Consider the following 24,698-nt stretch of genomic DNA (forward strand, 5'->3'; position numbering starts at 1 on the left):
CATAGATCAATGCAGTATATATGTACACCACTAATCTCTGAGAGGTCAGTGCATTTATAATAGAAGTTAATAAAAAAAAAAAAATATATATATATATATATATATATATATATATATACATAAATATACATATATATATATATATATATATTTTTTTTTTTTTTTTCATTAATAAAAAAAATCTCATCCCATTAAATTCATATTAACGTGTGTAGAATTGCCCAAACTATTAAATTATTGCATTATGGCGTAAGTTTTAAAACCCGCCCAAGTACTGATTTTTGGTTACATCTCATCCATAAAAATTGTAATAAAAAGTGATCAAAAAGTTACATATCAGTACAGATCATGGCGCAAAAAATTACACACAGCCCCTTGGACCAAAAAATAAAAGCATTTATAAGGTTTAGAATAGAGCAATTTTAAGAACATTTGGTCTTTTTAAAAAGGTTTAAAATTTTTATAGCTGTCAAAGACAATAAAAGTTATATAAGTTGCCTAAGTTTTTTTTTTTACATCTACTTGTGTCAGAAAATTATACAGATTTGTAAATTACTTCTATTTAAAGCAAGCCTTCCAGTACTTAGCTGCTGCATATCCTCCAGAAGTAGTGTATTCCTTCCAGTCTGACACAGTGCTCTCTGCTGCCACCTCTGTCCATGTCAGGAATTGTCCAGCAAAACACACGAAAAAAAATGGTACTAAATACAGCGCTGTCCCAAAAGGAATCCAAAGATGCACCTTGAGAAACTTTAAATATATCTAATTTATTAGGAGTCCCCATTTGTACTACATGACGGCACTATGGGGATCCTGCCAGAGCTCCGTACTGAGAGCTGTAACTCCTCTTTTGTGCAGCGAGACGGCCCTATGGGGATTCGATTCCTGACAGCCGTACTGAACTCTCACTGAACACTTAACAGCCGGTGTCAGCAGCTGAGCTGCGCTGTATCTGTTCCAACATCGATCTGCTTAGCTTGCTGCAGCGATCTACAGGTTCAATCTGATATTTAATACTCTACAGTTTTCTGTATTATATATTTTAATTTCTCTTTGTGATTCAATGTTTGAACTGTTATATTGATTGCATATGGCTTTCCCTTTTGCTCCCCTTCCCCCTCCCCCTCCTCTCGGGAAAGGGTGTGTTTGGCGGGCTTTTCTTGTCTTCTTAAACTGGACACTCACCTGATTGTACATGATATTGTGCTGTTCTGATGAAGGGAGCCGCGATTGGCCGACCACAGTTATGCTCAGCCAATCGCGGCTGAGCAGCTGATGACGCGGCCGGCACTCGGGAAGATCGAAGGTGTTCGGGCCGGCCGGCCGAAGATGACGTTTGGCACAAGATGGCGGACGCGTGTCGGCACGGATCAGGTATGTATAATGCACTACACTTCCGGGTACACGGGTGGGGGTGGTGGGACACGGGGAAGGGGGCCATTCACAGACATAACATACATTACAAAGTTGTATAACTTTGTAATGTGTGTTATTCTGTGAATAATTTTTTACCGCCGCACTACCCCTTTAAGTCCTGATACCTAAAACCAAGGAACTCGTGAGTTTGTGAGTCCTGCTGTTAGATTGGTAATTGTTAAAACTGTAAAATAACACCCTGTTCACACCTACATAATTCTTTCCGTTGGTCTGCTCCGCCATAGGAGAAAAATACCAAACATAACAATGCTTCTTTGTCTGCAATGTTTGATGGAATCTGTAACGGAGGTTTAATCATGGAAAATTAGAATCTGATAGTTGCTGAATACTTTCACATTCACTTTCTTATCTTGTCATATAAACAATCTCCCTACTTATATTTGTGCTACTTTGTGTTTCAAACTTCATATTTAGTTCCTTCTCCAAAACTACCAAAACATCTAAAATCAATACATATAAACATGTTATGCTCACCGTTATCGTTGTGACAATGTGGGCATATTGGATTGCATCTGGTTATGACGCCGGCGGATAAATTTCCCAACATGTCATGACAACTGTTTGACTTCAAATTTAATGAGCTGTCAAGCAGCAGCTGCTCAATGTTTATAGATACAGTAAGACTCTGTTCACACAAGTTGCTGTTTATAAGAGTGAAAACCCACAATCTTGTATGGGTTTCAGTTGACCATATGCAGTAAATGCTTCTGCTATTAACCTGCATTTTTTTTTAATACTTGCCCGTATTAGAAACGTCTATATAGCAAAGACTGGCAAGTATTAAATTGAATCTGTCAGTTGCAATTCACATTCCAGATTTCTGATACTATTTAGTTTGGCTTCTGTAGCAGCCATAGTGCTGCTGCTAAATAGGTTTGCCTGAGGCAGACTTTAAAGGAGAAGTTTGGCAAAATTTTTTATTAAAGTATTGTATTGCCCCCCCAAAGTTATACAAATCCCCAATATACACTTATTACGGGAAGTGCTTATAAAGTGCTTTTTCCCTGCACTTACTACTGCATCAAGACTTCACTTCCTGGATAACATGGTGATGTCACGACCCAACTCCCAGAGCTGTGCGGGCTGTGGCTGCTGGAGAGGAAGATGGCAGAGGGACACTGAGGGACACAGGGCACTAGAGGGACACTGAGCATCCCTCTGCCATCATCCTCTCCTGCAGCTACAGCCCGCACAGCTCTGGGAGTCGTGACATCACTGTGTTATCCAGGAAGTGACATCACCATGTTATCCAGGAAGTGAAGCCTTGATGTAGCAGTAAGTGCAGGGAAAAAAAGCACTTTATAAGCATTTCCCGTAATAAGTGTATATTGGTAATTTGTATAACTTTTGGGAGGCAATACAATACTAAAATAAAAATTTTCGCCAGACTTCTCCTTTAACAGTAGAGCGCCCATCTAACTGATCAATGCTATGCAATAGCATGGCAGATAAAATGGAATAAAAAGTCATTAAAAAGTCACATTCGCAAATGTAATAACAACAAAAGCTACAGATCGTGATACAATAAATAAGCACTCATACAGCCTCAAAAACAAAATAAAAGAAGTAAAATAAAGCAAAAGCTATATGAATTGTATATAGTTGTAATGGTACAGACCCACAGAATACTGATTACATTTTATTTTACCATAAAAAAAAAAGTGCCACCAACCACTTGGAGGCACACGGGGGCAGTGGCAGACAAAGAGTAGACGCAGAAGGAGCAGCAGCTGCAGGAGATGTCATCAACCAACGATCCCTATGCCATCAATATTCGTTATGCTACCAGTGCTGGAAGTTGGATGTATGCTGGCACAGGGGTCTCAAAGAAGGTATGGTGGCACAAAGGGGGCACACAGATACCAACTCTGCTTGCCAATCACAGCTATGATTAGTTGCTGTGGGCAGTGTATATTTTACATTCTTTGATAAATCTCCCCCAATGTGTCCATCACATGACTGCCTCCAGATAACCGGGGCTTCCTGTGTTTGTTTTTTCAACCAACACAAGACTCAAAAGCTGCCTTCAGGAGACTGGACCTGGATACAGTAAGTATAGCTGTTATATAGCTGCCTTCAGGAGACTGCACCTGGATATAAGTAAGTATAGCTGTTATATAGCTGCCTTAAGGAGACTGGATCTGGATACAGTAAGTATATCTGTTATATAGCTGCCTTCAGGAGACTGGACCTGGATATAAGTAAGTATAGCTGTTATATAGCTGCCTTCAAAAAACTGGACCTGGATACAGTAAGTATAGCTGTTATATAGCTGCCTTCAGGAGACTGGACCTGGATATAAGTAAGTATAGCTGTTATATAGCACCCTTCAGGAGACTTGACCTGGATACAAGTAAGTATAGCTGTTATATAGCTGCCTTCAGGAGACTGGACCTGGATATAAGTAAGTATAGCTTTCTTATAAAGCATGATAACTAAAAAGAAATAATTAATGAAAATTGTAAACATGCCTAACATCGCATCCCCTGCTGATTTAGCTTTTGAAAGTTATAACGGCAGGGACACTTGTTGGTTATTTTATGCATTTTCTCTACAGTTCTCAAACGCAAATGTGGAAACTAATGCTGCGTTTACATAGAACGATTATCGTGCAAATTCGCATGATAACGGTCGAATTCGAACGATAATCGTACGTGTAAACGTAGCGAACGATCAACGATTGATCTTTCAACAGGTTCTTAAATCGTTGTTGATCGTTCGCAAAAAATTCGCAGATCGTTCCATGTGAAAAAAATCTCAAAACAATCGCAAAACGAATTTCCGTACGATATATCGTACCGTCTAAACGCTGATTGTTATGGGAAAAAAAAACGCTACTCCGACATCGTTAATCGTACAATCGGCCGAATTATCGTTTCGTGTAAACGTAGCATAAGCCGTAGGCATTTTGTCTAAATTGACTGTCTGGGCCTTGCTAGTCCCAATCTGACCATGTATGACAAGAAAAACACAGTACCTCATAAAGGTATTACTGTACACTGTTTATGCGGATAAACACGCCAGTGCTGACAAAATTCTGACCTACCCCTAAAAGGTACTTTCATTTTCATTTCTGGCTGGAAGTTAAGCTTTAATGCTCATAATGTTTTTATTCTAGGTGATCCTATTGGCAGCGTGTTTATTGCACCTTGTGTATCTCCTTGGAAAACATCTTTACCAGGGGTAATTAATGGAGCTAACAATCCTGGAATCAGAGTATTTGAGTATGACCGGAAAAGCCTTAAGGTTCTTGTAAGTAGTCTATAAAGAAGCACAAGAGTAATATTAATAACTACAATGTATACAGAGTTACTATATAGCATTCATGGTGGAAAATCTATGCAATTAAAGGGGTAGTGCGGCGCTCAGCAATTATTCACAGAATAACACACATTACAAAGTTACACAACTTTGTAATGTATGTTATGTCTGTGAATCGCCCCCTTCCCGTGTCCCCCACCCCTGCACGTGTACCCGGAAGTGTGGTGCGATATACATACCTGACGCATGTCGACCCCCGTCTTCTGTCGATGCAATATTCGGGAGGCAGGCCGACTCGCTGCAACCGTCCCGCATGCCGGCCCCCCTCTGCAGCGTCATCAGCTGCTCAGCCGCGATTGGCTGAGCATAACTGTGCTCAGCCAAATCGCGGCTGAGCACAGTTATGACGCGGCAGAGGGGGGGACGGCAGGAGCGGGTCGGCTGGCCTCCCGAAGATGACGTCTTTGAAGAAGATGGCGGACGGGGTCGGTTGACACGGATCAGGTATGTATAGCGCATTACACTTCCGGGTACACGGGCGGGGGTGGGGGGATACGGGAAGGGGGCGATTCACAGACATAACATACATTACAAAGTTGTATAACTTTGTAATGTGTGCCAAACCTTTTACATTACTATAGCGACTTTGCATGGACTTGATATAATATATAATAAGATAAAATGAACGACCGGGTGACAGGTGTGTGCAGCATAGCTGGGGGATTATATGTCGCCTGGAGCTGCTAAACAAGGAGGCCCAGCTCCTGATCAGGGGCCCACCGGGGGATTCCCCTGCTCCCCTGTGGGCCAGTCCGAGCCTGCACAGGGGGACATATAAAGTGTAAATAAAAAAGGGGCACATTTACTAAAGATGTGCCCCTGGTGTATGCCACAGAGAAGTCACAGATTGTGACCTTCTACCTGGTATACACTTGCCATATGTTTTTGACAATTTTATAAACACCCTTCCACAATAAAAGTTTAAAGGAGAAGTCTGGCCATGACAAACTTTCGACAGCTGGCAGAGGCAGTGGAGAAAATAGCAATCAAGATTTGCTTACCTCTCCCTGTGCCCGTGATACACCGCCTGACCCACTCCGGGACCCCCACCGGAAGGTATTTTCACTCAAATTGTGATGGGGGAAAATGCCTGTCGTGTCTGATAGACAGCCTGCTCAGCCAATCAGTGACAACAGCTGCATCCCGCCCATCATTGACTGGCTGAGCGGCCAGTCCAACAACGCGACATCGGTTCTGTGAATTGAAAAAGATATCATGTGGCCGGACTTCTCCTTTAAACCACCCACTTTCCCATTATACAAATAAAAATATGTAAAAAAAATTAAACATATTTGATATCATAGTGTGCAGAATTATCTGATCTATTGAAATATAACAATTGTGTTTCTGTACAGGATTGCTGAGATTTTTTTTAAATTACATATTAGAAAAAAAAAAATCATAAAAAGGAATCGAGATTTTTTTTTTTACACCAATATGATACCAATAAAAACTATACATCATGGCCCAAAGAATGAGCACCAACCAGCCCCGTAGGTGCACAAATAAAAGCATTATGGCTCTTAGAAGGCGAGGAGAAACACTGCTTCAGTGTGAGCTAGACATCCGTGCATCAATGACCTTTGGTCATGAAGGGGTAAACGTCATGTTATTCGTGTATCTTGGGGGATTAACATGCTGTTCATGCAGTTCCCAAGTATGTTATTGCATTAGGAATTTATTAGTGTACAACACTTTGAATAAGGGGAACATCACAAGACTTTAACACACGACAAGATCATAGAGAAAGCTGGGAAAGGAAATACTTTCTCTTAGGGTATGTTTACATCTTGTTTTTGGCCACACAAATCAGTGAAAAAAGGATGCTAACGTGCAGCCCGGCGTGCGGCGGACGGCCACATTGACTTAAAGTGACTGTACCACCAGGCCCAGGCTGAAGCACTGGAGGCGGGCCGACCCCCCCTTAGTGGGAAGAAACTCCAGCCCCTCCATGACATGACTCCATTAGAATCAATGGAACCCTATCATAGAGAGGCTAGGGTTTCCTCCCACTAAGGGTGGGTCGGCCCGCCTCCAGTGCTTCAGCCTGGGCCTGGTGGTACAGTCACTTTAAATGAGCAGGACGGAGTCATTATGTGACTACCTTCTGCTCATTTGCCGGACGCACACTGCTTTTGTGCAGTGGTCGACCACGCTTTTGAGTCCTGCAAAAAAGCATTGTACGTCCGGCAAATAAGCAGAACACAGTCACATAATGACTCCGTCCTGCTCATTTAAGTCAATGTGGCCTTCGGCAGCACGCCGGGCTGCACGTCAGCATAATTTTTTCACCAATTTCTGACGTGTAGCCCAACGTGCAGCCAAAAACGAGATGTATACATACCCTTATTCATTTTTTTCAGGTACTTGGTCCTAAATAAAGGCAATGATTTTTTGTTAGTAATAACAAGCCTATTATATCTAAAGAGGTTGAAACTGCATTGATGTATCCTTTTAATTATGTTTGCAGGATATGGTCACTTACTACCTGAATCTGACATTTGCAAACTTAGAGTCTCCTAGATGGGAGAAGGAGTATCGTCTAACAGAAGCATTTCTGGTGCCAGATGGATCTCCCCAGTCTATGCATCAAGTACTGGAGAAAATATCTACCAACCACTGCTTTCTACAAAAGTACTATGAATATAATTCAGTCAGCTATGACCTGGAAACATGTGGGGAGTCTTGTAAAATTGATCATGTGTGTGCTATTCGTGAAGTAGACTTCACAAAATATGAGGAATGTGTAAAGAATGCAAGCTCATCTTCAAAGCCTTATATCACTCTGGTGATGCTAATACTTACCTGTCTATTTCTGAATTAAACCCACAATATATATGGCAAACTGGTTAGATTCCCCTGGTCTTGCTCCATACATTCACACATCTGCAAAATACGGTCCATGCACAGACAGTATTCTGCGGACCAGACCTCAGAGCTCTTAGCATCATGATTCATTATAATGCTGGAAACTGTTTAAAGCGACTCTGTACTCATAATCTGCCCCCCCCCCCCCCAACCACTTGTACCGTCAGATAGCTGCTTTTAATCTAAGATCTGTCTGGACTTGGGGTCCGTTCGGCAGGTGATGCAGTTATTGTTCTAAAGAAGAACTTTTAAATTGGCAGCCCTGTGCCACACTGGCGTGACCTAGTGTCTGTGCCCTAAGCCTGCAACGCCTCTCTGTCCCTCCTCCCTGCCCTCTTTATCATTAGGAATGCCCTTGGGCAGGGTTTCTCCAAATCACCAGTCTGAACACTGCACATGGGCCTTAAAGATCCAGCACATGTACAGTGTTCAGACAAGTGGTGATTGGGAGAGATCCTACCCAGGGATGGAGTGGCATCGCAGGCCTAGGGCACAGACACTCTAGGCCATGCTAATTTGATACAGGACTACAAGTTTAAAAGTTGCTTTTTTAGGACAATAACTGCATCACCTGCCGAACGGACCCCAAGACATTTTGGATTAGCAAAAGGTGGCTACTTTGAAAAACCTAAAATACTGTACTGTAAGTTTATACAGTAATTCCACATGTGTTAATTCATAGTTTGATGCCTTCGGTGTGAATCTGCACCTGTACCTGTATCAATGTTATATCTGTCTGATGTTATTTATACATGGGGTAGGTGGTACCTGGGTACATACCGTACCCTGCACTAATGTACTTTTCTTCTCTAAAAGCAGATAGCAACAATTTGGGGTGGTGGGTTTACTAGGAAGGAGGGGTTATTTTGTTTGTATCACCTAATGAAAAAGGTTAATAAAAATGTATTACCACAATCTGTTAAAAAGAACACAAATTGGGGATAAATTTATTATTTAGATTTATTTGAAGAGTTTAGTCATATATAAAAATTGCCGTTAATTTGAAATGTTTGAAAAATTTTATAGAAAATGTCAGAAGTGGCAGAATCCTCAGAAACAGGCAGAAGCTCTGTCCCAAGTCTGACTTTTTCCTTACTTACTGTACTTCAATATTCTTCAACAGTCGTCCCACAGTTACAAACAACATGACACAATCCGATTTCTCAATATGCTTATGTTGAAAGACAACAGTCTATTTTTTTTTTCCCAAAAAAAAGTCAGCATTTTATGGTTGTTGCTTATCTATCCATTGTAACTTATTTAAAAGTGTGTGAATATGGCAAAGTTTGTTCGATGAAACGTTGCTCTTGGTTTATGTACTGCACTTTGACTTTTGATGGAATAAATTTCACCTTTTGCATGTGAATATTCTGGATTGCTGTGGATTATCTACTGGATACATATATAGTGGAAGAAGGGGACACAACCAACCGATATTTAAAGTAAATCTGTCACTCCCTGACTGCCCACCAAGATGGTGGCACTGCTGGATAGACATCAATAAAAACATTCACACCTCTCCTCTGTTGCCTGTCTCTGTGTTTTTATTTGCATAAAACAACACCTTAATTTGGGCTGTGAAGTGTCAAAGAGGCGGAGCCTATCATTCCCTGAGCCCTACCATCTTGTGCTGTATGCCTGCTTCGTGTACACTGTGCATGAAGGACAATCAGGGGTAGTGGTGCTAGGGTCCAGGGAAAGATCGGATCCACTATTTACAGCCCAAATAAAGGTATTATTTTATGAAAATACAGAAATAGGCAACAAAAGAATATACCACTAGTTTCATCGCTTTGTGTTTCTTTTTACATTAACAGAGCAGCACCGGGGTGTTGGTGCCACGGTCCTCCTAAACTGCCGCCCAGTTCCCATGCACAGCTCCGGTCTATTCCTGAGCACCGACTCGGCATGAAGCACTGGGGGCAGGCCCACTGGCCCCCAGTGTGATGACCTGCCCTCCCTTCTGTAACGCAGCTCCATTAGAATCAATAGGGGGGCCAGCCTCCAGTGCTTCATGCCCGGCCAGTGCCTGGGAATAAACCTCTACGGGCACTACGGGGTTAAAACGAACTCCCATCTCAATCTCTATGACATTACCACTGATGGTAATGTACTGTGCCCATGTACTGATGTAAATCGAGGCACAAAAAGCAGTGAAACCCTCAACATCATTACAATGCGGGAACATAAGGGTTACATAATGGACAGTCTTTGCAGGGTAGATTACCCCCTGAGGGTATATGCACACTGAGTAATTTTGACGGAAACTCCGTTGCGGAATTCTCAGCTTGCGCCTACTCGCGGACACACGGGCGCGCATATCTCTGCCCATGTCATAGACTCCATTCTATGCACGGGCGTATTCCGCCCGCCGTCCAAAGAATGAACCTGATTATTCTTTGGACGGATGAAAGAATCCACCTTTGCATAGAATGGAGTCTATGACATGGGCAGAGACGTGCACGCCCGCTGCAGTCCGCGAGCTGAGAATTCTGCGGCTGAGTTTCCGTCAAAAGTACTCTGTGTGCACATACCCTGGGGCAGCGCTCTCCATGAGGGTGAAGTTGGTTTCTTATTCAGCAGTTACTTATTCAGAGGATGTTTCTTTTTCCTGTTTTAGCTCTTATTCTTACAGAGAATTTATAATATTCATAACCTACCTGTAAGTGAGGGGCCCTGAGGGGATCGGTGATAAAAATGGCCAAACGACCTCATGGTCGGCATAAAAATGGGCTTCAAAGTAAAAACACAAAATAAAATTGACTTTGGGCCACTGATCTCGCACAGCGTACACACAGAGAGGGATGCCCCGCATCACATCCAAGATGGCCCAAAGTGGTTCTGGGTATAAAAACTGGCATCAAAGTGGGCAAATGGGCATGATTTAAATAAGAGGTGTTTTCAAAGGGTTAAATGAGTTTGGGCCATCCTTCTCTGTGTATTATCGGTGTAAGATCAGTGACTCAAACTCATTTAACCCTTTGAAAACACCTGTTACTTGCCCGTCTGCCCACTTTGATGCCAGTTTTTATACCCAGAACCACTTTGGGCCGGGCTGGACCCTCTTAAATGTGATGTGGGGCATCCGTCTCTGTGTGTGATCAGTGGCCTATTTTTTAATCATAATTTAGATTTTTTACTTTGATGCCCATTTTTATGCCGACCGTGCGATCCTTTTGGCCATTTTTATCAGCAATCCCCTCAGGGCTCCTCACTCACAGGCAGGTTAGGAATATTATACATGTTCTGAAAGAGAAACTAAAGTCAGCTCTCCAATCTGCAGCTCTCTCCTGTCATGGCATGCTGGGGATTGTAGTTGGCAGCAGCTGGGTGAGCCCCCTACCTCACAGGCCAGGCTGCCCTCACTTACACCGTATCCTAGACACGTGACCAGCCGTGTGGTGGCGCGGCACCGAGCAGTAAACATCCCCCTGACAGGAGTGTATGGCGGACGGCAGGCTATTTCTGTACACACTCCCGGACACGTCCTGTCACGGTTAAGCAATGCTCTGACCTCCTTTCCCGCCCACTCCCCGCCGCCGCACCCCCTCATGCAGCCAGCCGCCCGGGATGCAGAGGTGCCTGCCGGCCCGCTACCGCCTCCTGGACCTGGGGTTCGCGTTATTCGGGACCGTCGCCTTCCTAGTGGACCTGGGCTCCGATGTGTGGAGCTCGGTGCGGTACTACAAGGCCGGGCACACGGCCTGGGCCGCCCTCTATCTCGGCCTCTATGTGCTCTCCTCTCCTGTGCTGCAGCTGCTGAGCTGGGGCTGGTTCTGGGTGGACTGGCAGGACCTGAGTCTGCAGCAGCCGTACACTGACACTACAGATGCCGTAAAGCAAGGGGCACCAGGAGATGCTGCACATACTATACAGGTATCCAGCAATGGTGATACCAGGCACAGCAATGAGAATGGAGCCAAATACCCAAGAGATGCCAGTGTGGTGGATGCAGTGCCTACAGAGGAGAATGCCCTGGACCCCTGTCACCTGCCAGTTATACATGCAGAGGAGCATGGACCCCCTGAGAAAGCTAAAACTCATGGCGAAACTCCCCCACAAGAGGATCACATAGAGACCGTCCCCATGGAGCTCCCTAGTGCTGAGGATGAGCTGTTTGTTAGGAGCTTCTGTACCTCTAAGATCATATTGTGGCCTTCATGCTTTACCCTGCTGCATGTTCTCCAGCTTGGGTACCTGCTCAGGTAAGTCTGCCCTGAGGTGACTGATAGGGGTATGAAGAGGCAGAGTGTGCGCTTAGCCCTTTTTTCCAGCGATCGGCGGGCTGTCAGCACCCGAATCGCCACCAATACAAACTTCTGACGTTTGGTTATAACAAGTTGGTGCTAATGACAGGTACGCTTTAAAAATAACTTCTGACATGTCGTAATTATTGATCACATCGGGTTTCACCCAACACTATAAGTCTATGAGGCTACATAGCTGGAATTAGCGGCCGACTGATTAGCCACCTCCGGTTATTTTTTTGTGGAAAAAAAAAACGACCAACGCTGCACTGACCCTTTAAGGTGTTCCTCCACTAGTGGGGGTCCTTTTTGTAAAAAATGAATCGTGCAGTGGTAATTTTTCTAATGCAGGGATGGGGAATCTTCGTCCCTCCAGCTGTTGCAAAACTACAATTCTCATCATGCCTGGACAGCCAAAGCTTCGCTTTGGCTTCCCAGGCATGATGGGAATTGTAGTTTTGCAACAGCTGGAGGGACAAAGATTCCCCATCCCTGCTCTAATACATATCATTATTCGATGCCCGACTAGCCTTCTATCCCTGTCTTGTGTGAACGGACATTGTTTAGCATTACCTACGGACGGAATTGATGATCCGGGAAGTTTGGCTGGAAGTTTGTGGGTTGTGTTAACATTACATATAGGCTTTTACGGGCACTATATTAAAGTGTTTCTGTCGTTATAACTTTCAAAATCTAAAACAACAGTAGATGTGATATAAAGCAAGTTTGCAATATACAATGATTATTTTTTTTGTTGTTATCATGCTGTAAATCAAAGCTGTACTTACCAGAAATCCAGGTGCAGTCTCCTGAAAGGCAGATTTTCTAAATTGTGCTGGTTGAAAAAAAAACAAAAAACAGGAATTCCGGCCAGTGCAGAGAGTCAGTTTTCTGACTCTTTGAGAAAAAAAAAAAGTGTCAGAAAACAAGAAGTGCCGTGTTCTCCATGATAACTAATAATGAATGTAAATTGCAAACTCGTTTTATATCACATCTACTTCTCGTTTAGATTTTGAAAGTTATAACGACAGTGACACTTTAAAGTGAATGTACCATGAGGTACATTCGCTTTAACAAGACCCTCAGATAGATCGGCGCCGGGGGCCATTTTTTTGAATCGTGGCCCGGTTCCCATGTACAGCGCCTTTCTATCCACGGGTACCCAGCCGGGGCTGAATCACTAGAGGTGGGACGGGCCGCGCCCCAGTGGGAGGAATCCCCTACCCCTCTAGGATGCGGCTCCGTTAGAATCAATGAAGCCACGTCATAGTGGGGCGGGGGGGATTCCTCCCACTGGGGGGGGTGGCCCGGCCTGCCTATAGTGTTTCAGCCCCAGCCGGGTACACGTGGATAGAACGGTGCTGTACACGGGAACCGGGCCACGATTCAAAAAATGGATTGCGGGTCTATCTGTGGGTCATCTTAAAGTGAATGTACCTGATGGTACATTCACTTTAAGGATTCATACCACACTGATCTGTGATACAAACATGTACAGGAGGCCTGAGGGTATGTTTACACTAAAGGTGCGGTGTGCCTTTAAAGGGACGAGGGAAGCTGTTTCGACCCCCTAAGGGCTAGGAAAACAATCAGTAAACAAAGAAATCCTAAGTGATTTTCAATGTGTCATAGTAATGTGATGAGATGACATTGGTGAAGCTTGTGATCTGACTCATTACAATGAATGGGCTCCATAGCTCTCCTATAAGCAGTCAGTGAGAGGGTTTGTTCTGAGCAGAGCCATGTGACCATCAGTCTGACCACTGTAAAATTACATGGCTTTATGTATCACAGGGATTGGCCTGTCCTGGGTCAGCCAACAAATCCTGTAGTTCACAGATACGTTATCACCCTGCAGATCCCACCTAGCAGCTCAAAACCCTCCCCTCATCACCTTACTCTATTTGCTACCTAGTCCGTTAAAGTGTCACTGTCGTGAAATTTTTTTTTGCAGAAATCAATAGTCCAGGCGATTTTAAGAAACTTTGTAATTGGGTTTATTATCCGAAAAATGCATTTTTATCATGAAAAAGCAGTTTGAAGCTCTCCCCCCTGTCTTCATTGTTCTCCTATGGAGAGAGCTAAAGAAAAGACCAAAACAGGACAACAAAGTTAATCTACAAATCCCTCACGGGATATCTCCTGTGACAGTCACCAGTGACCTGTCTGAGCTCAGATTACAGCTGTCACCCAGCTCCGTGCCTGTAATCCTCTGTTATCTGCTTTCTGCTGCCGGCTAATTCCCTCCTTCCTCCTCCCCCCTCCCCTCTCCCTAGAGCAGACAGGGGACGTCTCCTGCAACAAGTCACAATTTTCAGATTTTTCAGAGTGGATGAAAAAGAGGAAGGAGGGGGGGACCTGGGAAAAGGCTTTTTACATGCAGATAATGGCAGATTTGGCTAATAAACCCAATTACAAAGTTTCTTAAAATCGCCTGGACTATTGATTTCTGCCAAAAAAAAAAAAAATACGACAGTGACTCTTTAAGATATAACTGTATTCCTCAGGTTTGTACGATTACAATGACACCCAATTTGTATAACTTCAGTCATGTTTTAGTACGTAAAATAATTAAATTACCATATTCTTACCCCAAAACGATATATATTTTCTAATTTCTACTAAAGCTTTTTTTGGTATTGTGTGTGTAAATCATACTTTTGGTTCACTTTTTTTTTTTTTCATTTTTCATGGTATATGATTCTGGCATTTAGCGTTTTTTTTTTGCTTGCCATTTACTGTGCACTTTTAATGTTCTATTTAAATAGTTCTAACATTGCTGCACACAGCAATAACAAATAGGTTTATTTATTTTTTTCACTTTTGACTTGCAAATGTAGATTTTAAAAAACATAGGGGACTTCTATGAGCAATACCTTAATTGCTTGTAGAGATTAATGCAGTACTCATTGATGTATTAAACTGGCAATCGTTTGCCTGCTGGAGGCAGGTTGAGTCAATTACCGAGTCAGGCAGCCCAATAGTGGCACCAACAATGGTTCGGCTTCCCACAATTTTACAGCCCACTCTATAGCCCCTTAAATGGTTGTGATTCCCGATTGTAGATATTGAATAGCCATAAAATGGCTTTTAGTTTCTACACAATAATATACTTGAGTTTTACCACCGTGCCTCCTTTTAGCAATCCAGGATTAGAAAAATCTCAGCTACTTTCTTGCACAAACAGCATCACCCCTGTCCCCAGGTTGGTTGTGGTATTAAAATTCCCCTCTAATCTCTTCATTGAGCTGAAAAACCACAAACTGGAGGACAAGAGTGGTGCTGTTTGTGGAAGAAAGCAACCATGTTTTTATAACCCGTTTAATACACAGACCAACCAAGCAGTTTTATTTATTAACCATATTCCATATTCCTACAGGTGTATACATTCATTGGAAGTGGGCTTCACTGCATACAGAAAGCCGGAGGAGGATTGGTACAACGAGTATGCTTACTTCCTCACCCACGACATCAGTTTTATGCGGCTTGTGGAGACGTTTCTAGAAAATACACCTCAGCTCATCCTTGTGCTCTATATAATCATACAGACAGAAGTTATACAAGCTTTTCAGTGTGAGTACATGCAGTAAACAGCCTGTATACAAGGGCAGGAAAGAGAGGCACATTATAAGGGGTCCAGATAATTGTAGTTGGAGATGCATGCCTACTTGGGAAGTTGACCAGTTTGTTCCGAAACTGTAAAATTATTCACAGGGCGTCAGTACAGTAGCATGAATATTTAAACAGTTTCGGAGCTCCCGGCATCATAATGAATACTGATGACGGGAGTTCTGAGGTCCAGTGTTTAGAATACTGTCCATGCACAGACTTTATTTTGCGTACGTGTGAATGGCCCCTACCAGAAAAAGCAAGTGATATTCTGTTCACCTAATAAGGCTATGTTCATACATAGTAAGAGGCCAGAACGCCGGTTTGTGAAAAGATCATCCACACCGGTACTGCAGTACCGGCCGGATGATCTTTAGGGCCGCAGGGTTCTGATGCGGGCGCATCCGTGCACGCCCACATCAGAACTCCCCACAGCACACCAATAGCCGCTCGCTCAATAGTGTGCACTGACAGGGTTTTCTGCAGCTGCTATTCAATGAATAGCAGCCGCAGAAAACTGACATGTCAGTTGTTTGCGGCGCCGCTAGGGATCCCGGCCGGAGCGTATACTATGTGTATACGCTTTGGCCGGGATACCATAGGCAGCAATGGCACGTATATTTTCGTAAAAGTCACGGCCGTTGTTGCAATCAGCAACAACAGCCGTAGTTATGCGAAAATATACGTAGTGTGAACATAGCCTAATGCTGCATTTCTACTCTCTCAGCCATGGCAAAGGGTACAGGGTAAATGCAGCCTGCTTTTTTTTTTTTTTTTTTTTTTTTACTATACTGTGTTATATTTAGGTATGTGAGAGAGAATTATTTGTATATTTCAATACCCCTTTAAAATATGTATTAGCATATGTGTATATGTCCATAATACAGATCTTAAAGGGGAACTATCAGCAGGTTAAACAAATCTAATCTGCTGATAGCTCCCTAACGCGTCTTACCTTCCTCCTCGCGCCGTTCCTGTGCAGTGAGTAGTTGGATCCTCTGTCTGGAGCAATATTAGGAGCACTTCCCCGTCCCGTCCTGTGAGCCGTCTAATCATAATCAAAGTATCTGTAGTTTAATAGAGGTAGATGATTTCCATAAACGGAAGAAAGTTAGGGTGCCCATACACATAATACTTATGAACCTGTGGCTCAGGGTGGGTTTGTATAAGGTGTATAGGGCTGTCTCAAGACTCCACTGACAGATGATGTTGGTGGAGATAGGTGTCAGACATGGTGGAAATTCTTGCCCAACCTCTCTGTTCTTGGAGAGATAAGTCGCTGCTGCAGCTTACCCCTCCCTTCCACAGATAACACAGCAATGTGTGCCAAACGTTCATGTGTATGGCCACCTTTACATGTAGGGAGGGGTGAGCATGGACAAAGTGGTGCTGCCAGTGGAGGAGGTATAGAAATAGGGGGCAGTACTGCTGCACTGCAACATTTGTTTGGCACTGCTTGAGGGGGGTCTTGTGGTACACTGGTATTAGGTGTTGCAGGAAAGCAATCTTGTGCTGCAATCTAGTATTTTGGTGCTGCAGGGGGAGTATTTTCTGCTGCACTGTAGTATTTGTTGCAGTTAGGGGGTATTATTTGTGCTGCATTGTGTTATTTGGTTGGTGCTGTTGGGAATAATATGGGCAAAAAATCCTATATGGGCAAAGACTATATAAAAGTTTACTGGCCTGCAGAATAAAGTTTACTATTTTCCCCTTTGGGTAGGGGTGGTGCAATATAGCAGTACATTATATGGTGAAATAAAAGGTTGCTCTTAAAAGGGGTAGTTCACCAAAAACTGCTGTATGTCCTGCAGGAAGTGCCATTCTTTCCAGTCCTGAGAGCAGGAGAGGTTTTCTATGGGGACTTGCTGCTGCTCTGGACAAACCCTGACCCGGACAGAGGTGGCAGCAGAGAGCACTGTGTCAGACTTAAGAGAATACACCACTTTCTGCAGAGCATTCCGCAGATGATAAGTACTAGAATACTTGAGATGTTTTTAATAGAAGTAATTTACAAATCTCTGGCAGTAGTTGATTTGAAATAATTTTTTTGTGAACTAAGTACAGTCTGTCCTGCAAAAAGTAAGACCTCATATGCTTGGGTTAATGGAAAAATAGTAACATTACATCTCTCAGCGGGGGATAAAAAGGGATATATTAGAACTGTTGTCAAGGAAAAAGAGCTGCATTCTTTGGGGTTAAGAAGTCAAATATGTGTGTATGCATAGAGGTGGAGCCAAACAAGCCTGTGCCTCTATCAGACCTGTGCATCACACCTACATTCCACTGTGCAGTTTTCAGTATGTGTGCTGTGTCTAGGCTGGTGTCACATTTTACAAATAACTTTTTTTTTAAATGGTAACTTTATTAACCCCCCCTAAACACCTGTACGTTCTGGGTTGGGTAGGAGAGTTCAGAGGGGGGTCTAGTGGATCACGGAGGAGCAATCCTTGTTGCCGTGCTGGGGCTGATCTGGGCTCGGCAATCCATTGTTTTGGGCTGCAGCAGGCTGGAGCAATGGATCACTGATCTCATCGATCTATGCAGTACATATGTACTGCATAGATATGAATGAGAAATCAATGCATTTATAATAGAAGTCCCCCAAGGGGACTTCTAGTTGGTGTGTGTAAAAAAAAAAAAAGTTTGAATCACGACTCTTTTCCCATTTTATAAATAAACATATTTGTTATCGCCACGTGCGTTATCGCCCGAACTATTAAATTATTGCACTACCGATCGCGCACTGTAAACTGCGTAAGCACAATTAAAACAAAAAAATCACATCAAATCCAGAAAAATTAATAAAAAGGGATCAAAAAGTTGCATATATGCAAGCAAGATGCCGATAGAAAGTACAGATCATGGTGCAAATAATCACACCTCGCACAGTCCCATGGGGGAGCGAAGAGAGAAGCTTACACACAGTTTTTGTGTTTTCAGCAGAAAGCAGAACTGGGGGAAGGGGACTGAATAGATAATAAGTATGGAATAAATTGTTAAGTCTCACCATGGGCAGCAACATATCAAAAGTTAGGTCTGAGTGGTATACCCCTTTAACACATACTTAAAACAGCTAAACAGTATCTGGTCCTGAAGTAGTCAAACTAGTATAGGTCTGGTATTATTTCTGTCTTCTAGTTTCAGAGTATACACCCAACAATTTATCAAAGTGATAAAGTCCAAGGTGTGACTGTGGTACAGGTGTGTGATATATGATCAGACATTGTAAGTCTAATAACTATATTTATATTTCTGCTTAGGTAAGGGTTACACACACTTTACTGTCCTACTATTAAAAAACAGCTTAGACTTAATTGCACTTTAGAAACTTGTAAAAAAAAAAAAAAAAATCTTAATTGTTTTAGCTTGGCATTGCCACTTCCCGCTCTCACTTGTTTTGGCGGCTGCGGTGCGGTGGGTGGGGGGATCAAGGACACAGAAGCTGTATAAGTATACTTACCAGCCCTTGACCATCAAGGAAAGCAGCAGCCCATTTACAGTGCACAGAGCAGAGTGTGGTGGTCAGTATCCTAGGCAACAAGCGGTCAACAATAGGGTAAGGGGATAGGACCAAAATGCAAAAACGTAAGCACAGAATTTTAGGATCTGGGACACAGAAGCTGTAAAAATATACTTACCAGCTCCTGACAATCGAGGAAGTCAGCAGCCCCACACTGAGTGCAGTGGTGGGTAACCTAGGCAATGAGCTGTCAACGATCGGATAAGAGGATTGGACCAAAACGTAAAAATACAATTTTGCTAATAAAAAGCATATATGATGAAATTCTGACTCCCAATAGCAGCCACTAGAGGTTACTTACTGCTTACTGTTATATTACTGAGCTCCATGTATAACCAAATTGTAATAAGCTCCCTCTAGTGGTGGAAGCAGGTAGCAAGAAAATTCTTATTTCACTTGGCTTTGATTTCTGTAAAGATGGATTAAAAACTTAAACACAACAGTCTGGTAAACCCATCTGTACAGTATTTCAGCAGACTGCCCGTCTAGGCCTTAGAGAGGTACAGTGGGGAATTAGTATTTTCTGGGAAACATCTCGAAGTAACCCTATGCTGAAAAAATTAACACCCTTATTTGTTTTCTAGGTTTCAGCATTTCTGTGTCATTTATCTGTATCAGTTGGGCAATTTTAGACTACCATCAATCCCTGAGAATGTTCCTACGGGGAAAACGGAAGCTTAACACCATCTCCTCAGCCATCTACTACTTATGGAACTTTTGTCTTATTTCGGCACGCATCCTATGCATCACACTTTTTACAGTCACTTTCCATTGGAGGATTGCTCTGCACTTTCTTCTTCTCTGGTTGGCTCTCTTTCTATGGGTCTCCCTCCAGAAGACATCATTTATGAAGCACAAATACCTAGAAATTGGCTACAGGGCTACAGTGGCCACCATTCTTTACTTCTCCTGGTTTAATATTGCCGATGGAAAAACAGTCTACAGGTCTATTGTCTACCATGTATTTATCACCATAGACAGTGTCATCCTTGTTGTGTCTTGGGTATATTTTAAGTTCCCATCCATTTTGGATGAGTATGAAACATCTATTATTGTGACTAGCGTGGTATTTTTTGCTGTAGGTCTTTTTTTAAGGTCACTTTATTACAAATATCTCCACCCTAATGTCTCACATGAAGAAAAACAGTACTTTGATGTACCAGATGGCATACAAGGGGTAGAAACAAATAGGTTTCAGATTACAGAAGGTAAGTCTAAGCTACAATCTGACAGAATGGCATATTTAGCTGGGCACATGTACTAGGAACATTGACATTAATAGTTATAAATCAGCGCAGTACCCTCAGATTTCATCATCGTAAATCTATATATCAGTTCTGTCAAAACAAGCAAGAATGTCCCTGGTCAGTTCAGCAGCAAAGTAGCTTAGCTGTTTCGGAGCTCCCGACATGATCATAAACTATGATGCTGGGACTTCCGTAGGAGCTTAGGAGTTCAGTCCGTGATGTACAGTCATTTAATGGACCGTATATCATGGACATATGCATGCAGCCTTAGATTTGCTGAGTAAATTGAAAGTTTTCTGAGAAAACATTCAGTATATTGTGTAATTTATTCATTTAAAAATCTCATTCTGGGCTTACAGGTCCAGTGGATATAATCTAGTTTTTTTTTTATTTTTTACAAACACTAAATATCAGTTTGCAAAGTAAGGCTAGGTTCACACTGCATTCTCGCTCTGCGTTTAACCGTTTCATTTATAAAATGTTTAATTTTAAAGTGATACTTTCTGTATGAGGACTTCTCTACACAGCTGTAAAGCCTAAATTTTGCAGTTACTTTATTATAGATTTCTTGGCACTTGGTCCAGTGACAAATGCTTATCGTTGGTGGTTTGTGCCACCTGGGCGGGACTTGACAGCTGCAGCAACACTTAGCCACGTCGGTGCAGAAGTCCCCGCCTCTCCATGATGTCATCACCTCTAGACCCCGTCCCCTCGGCAGCCATTGGAAAGGGCAAGCCTAGAGGCTGGGACTCCACCCCCTAGATCGTCCCATTCTAATAGCTGCTGAGGGGGCAAGGCCTAAATGCCGATGTGGGCAGGGTTAAGTGGCACTGTGAATGTGAAGCCCCACCTAGGTGGCCCACCGCCAAAAAGCATTTTTTACTGGACTAAGAAATCTTTAATAAAGTGAAGTATGACTGCAGAATTTATGCTTTGCAGCTAAGTAGAGAAGTCCTCGTACAGAAAGGGGACGGAGTCACTTGAACATACAGGAAAACAAAGTCAACCACACATATTGTGTATACTAAAAATGGAAAGGAAAAAAAAAATAATTTCGGAAGTCAATGGAAACCAGAACCTGACAGATACGTTAAGACAGCAAAAACGCAGTGTGAACCTCGTCTTATTTGTCAAACCGCTCACCTTGCTCAAATATATGTAGCAGCTGCCAAAGGTAGACTACATGCACAAAATGCCACAACAGTATTAATAATAATATACTTTGTCTTACACAAAGGATGTTTCCATCTTCCAGTGTTATAATAGATCCCCAGGATGACCTCTGGGACCCCTGCTGATCATTTTCCTGCACGTCACCACTCCTGTCCACTGGTGTGAAGGAAATTACAACATAGCAACATTCAGGTCAATTTAGTTCCCTGCTATTTAGCCACTGCAGAAACTCTGCAAGAAGAATATAGTCGTATCATACTAGTGACTGGTAGGGGTCATGATGGACAGTCAGGCTGTGATGGCATATCCATCTTATTTAGTACAGCTGGGAACTGGGGAGGTCTCTGTCCCACATGATAGATTTCTCCCTTTACCCAAACAGGGAGAGGTCTAGCAACGGTGGAGAGGCGGGAAGAAGCCGCCAGGGACCAACCCAATGACTGCATTTCCTGCCTGTTATGTAAATACCATTTCTCAGAAACACGGCAGCATTTCAGAGTGAATCAGACTCCATTGTAATAAGGGATCCGCTCCCAGTTTTATGCTGCCTGTGTTTCAGGCACCATGGGAGGGATGACAAGTGCCCTTTACATATGTAGCATTGTATTGCACACAGCACAACGGTAGGCCAGCAGCAGAAGCTATTTTGCCATACCTTATGAATAGTGTATCCGTAAAAGTGCCCCACTTTTATTTCTACTACAGGAACCTGCCCCTCCTGATCCCTAGGAACAACCAACACTAAATTATTATTACAACATATGCGTTTGATTGGATACCCACATCATGGTAAAAGAAATTGTGCCAAAATGTTGTCTGGTAACCAAAGCTTTGGGCTTGCCACCACAGGCTGTTACCGCCTGCAATCTCAAGAATATGACTCTTAAAGAGACTCTGTCAGTAGCTTTATGGTGTCCTATCTAAGGGCCAGTTTACACAGAGTAAAACTGGCGGAATTCCGTGGCAGAACTCTCCACTAGCCTCCATTTCATACAGGCAGGCTATGCGAGGGCTGGCGCGCCCCCTATAGGCTGCCTGTATGACGACATGGAGGCTGGCAGGATTCCACGGTGAAGAGTTCTGCCGCGGAATTCAGCCAGTTTTGTTCCGCCGATTTGTGAACTGGCCCCAAAGGTAGCATGAAATAGTGACAGAGAAACCTAACATAATTATGTATTACTTACACTAAGAATCCTATTCTCTGCATATAAGGAGAATAGCTGAACAGAATGATGGAAGTAATACACCAATCTGTTCTGCATTTCGATCACTAGTTTATACTGCCCTCATTTAAGGCAGCATAAACCTAGTGACAGATTCCCTTTAAATTCCCTGACTAGAGCAGTAGTGTGTACTCTTAACTGCTGCTCCATTCATGGTGTATAAAAGTGACAAAGTCAAGTATAGCGCTCCAAATGTTTGGTTCTAGAGATGAGCAAATTTTACAGCACAAAGAAAGCAAGTTGCTTCATTAGCTCGGCAATCTGCTTATCAATCAGCTGCCTCTAAAATCCTTGCCGCTCCCCCCCAGGTGCTTGGAAAAGCTAAGTCCAGTCCTAGGAGGAGTTTCCAAGGACTGGATACAGCTTTTCCAGGCACCCGGGGTGGAGCAGCATGGACTTCAAAAGCAGCAGGCTGATAAGCAGATTGCCGAGCTAACTAATTATACAGCCTGTTTTAATCAGTTTCAAATGTAACATAGGAGTCGTCACGTCAGGTGGTTTACTAAAAGGCTCAATTTTATGGAAGCATCCAGAAAGTTATATGATACAGTTGCTGCTTACTTCTTTTGTTTAAGCGAATGTAGCAAAAAATGCATTCATTACCTTGTTGGTGCCACGGTCCATTTTTTTAAACCACTGACGGGTTTCTGCCGTCTGCACTAGTTTCCAATATAGAAATGGTGCCACTATGCACTGGAGGTGGGCCCGGCCCCCCCCCCAGTGTACCGATATACCCTTCCCTCTGTGACACAGAGACTTGATTCTGATAGAGGTGCATCACCGAGGGGAGGGGATAATGGTACACCAGCTCCGCCTCCAGTACATAGAGCGGCCTGTTTTGCATCAGCACCGACAAGGACATTTTTTTAATAATCTAAGTGGTATCTAAGTGCCTTAAAAAATGCTGAAAAAGTTTTTACTGTGTATGCATCTATGGATAATGTATATATTCTTACTTCAATATAAGCATATTTTTTTTATTAAGGTTTACAGATTACAGTATTAATATATTTTTATGTATTATTAAAAGCTATTTTGTGGAATTATAATTGTGCCATGGATGGCAACCGAAGTGTCTAAGCTGCCTGAAGCCTTAGTGCTTTATCATATTTCTATACTTTTTCTTTCAAATTAAACTAAAATAGTAATTGCTTGTTGGTTGTTTATATACAGTAACTTCCATATTATATACAGTAACTTCCATATGATCTAACAGTCAGCCCCATACTTAACATGCCGCCACTAAATTAGACTAGGTTCACACCAGCGTTTCACCCTCCACCACAATTCCGTTTTGGTAACAGAGAAACAGAACCTAAGAAATCTGTCAAACTGCCCATTAATTTCAATAGGTTTATATTGTGCTCAAAGTGTTCCATTTTTGGACCGATATAAAATTTGTTCATGCACAAATTTTTGTCAGTCCAAAAAAATAGAAAATAAAAATGGATGAGCGCTGTGTTAAGTGTGTCGATATTTTTTACATTGTAGTCAAAAAGATGATGGATCTAAATGGAAGGTATTTGTGAGTTAGGGTATGTTCACGCTGTGTTTTACTGTGCTTAAAGGATCTGTTTTTAAATGGCTTAAAACGTACAAAAAAACCTCAAATTTTTTCGCGCTAAAAAAATAAAAAAACATCCATTTCAAACCATTTTTTTTTTTTTAAATAGGTAGGTCAATGAAACAACTGATCCTCACATTAGCATCAAGATAGAGATATATATATATATATATATATATATATATATATATATATATATATATATATACATATACATATACACACACACACACACAAACTTTTTTTTTTTTTTACGAAAAGAAAAAATAAGCGTGGTTGACCACGCTTTTCTGTATGTTGAAAGTAACCATTGAAAATGAATGTGTTAAATAGACTTTAAAAAACGAAGCCTGAACCTGGCCTCATCCATCATAATCAGTTTTGTTTTCACAGAGCTTGCACAAAACTGAGAAACCAGGAAGGAAAATAAACTGATATGCAAACGGATGCCAACTAAAGCAAAAGCATGTACAAAAAGTTTTGAAGGGG

The 24,698-nt window shown here is 42.5% G+C and overlaps 2 protein-coding genes across 2 annotated transcripts in view; both read left to right on the top strand.

Annotated features, from left to right (window-relative positions):
• SMPDL3B (sphingomyelin phosphodiesterase acid like 3B) overlaps positions 1 to 8,992 on the top strand; it is a 28,249-nt gene extending 19,257 nt beyond the window's left edge. Inside the window, exons 7-8 of the mRNA XM_069971583.1 lie at positions 4,556 to 4,689; positions 7,229 to 8,992. Coding sequence (XP_069827684.1) covers positions 4,556 to 4,689; positions 7,229 to 7,582 — 488 coding nt within the window. The 3' untranslated portion in view covers positions 7,583 to 8,992. The remainder of the gene's footprint in view (positions 1 to 4,555; positions 4,690 to 7,228) is intronic.
• A 1,993-nt stretch (positions 8,993 to 10,985) lies between these two features.
• On the top strand, positions 10,986 to 21,660 carry XKR8 (XK related 8). Its single transcript, XM_069971585.1, has 3 exons — positions 10,986 to 11,831; positions 15,253 to 15,446; positions 19,587 to 21,660. The coding sequence occupies exons 1-3, from the start codon at positions 11,197 to 11,199 to the stop codon at positions 20,264 to 20,266; spliced, it is 1,509 nt and encodes a 502-aa protein (XP_069827686.1). The 5' UTR covers positions 10,986 to 11,196; the 3' UTR covers positions 20,267 to 21,660.
• Positions 21,661 to 24,698: the final 3,038 nt, after the last annotated feature.

The sequence above is a fragment of the Dendropsophus ebraccatus genome, chromosome 5 (genome assembly GCF_027789765.1).
Source record: "Dendropsophus ebraccatus isolate aDenEbr1 chromosome 5, aDenEbr1.pat, whole genome shotgun sequence".
In the NCBI taxonomy this organism is placed as follows: Eukaryota; Metazoa; Chordata; class Amphibia; order Anura; family Hylidae; genus Dendropsophus; species Dendropsophus ebraccatus.

What these genes read in the sequence shown, in the direction of transcription:
- XKR8 (XM_069971585.1), top strand. Translation starts at nt 11,197, where the DNA reads ATGCAGAGGTGCCTGCCGGCCCGCTACCGCCTCCTGGACCTGGGGTTC. An exon ending in CAGCTTGGGTACCTGCTCAG is followed by an intron (nt 11,832 to 15,252) that starts GTAAGTCTGCCC and finishes ATATTCCTACAG; the next exon opens with GTGTATACATTCATTGGAAG. An exon ending in AGTTATACAAGCTTTTCAGT is followed by an intron (nt 15,447 to 19,586) that starts GTGAGTACATGC and finishes TTTGTTTTCTAG; the next exon opens with GTTTCAGCATTTCTGTGTCA.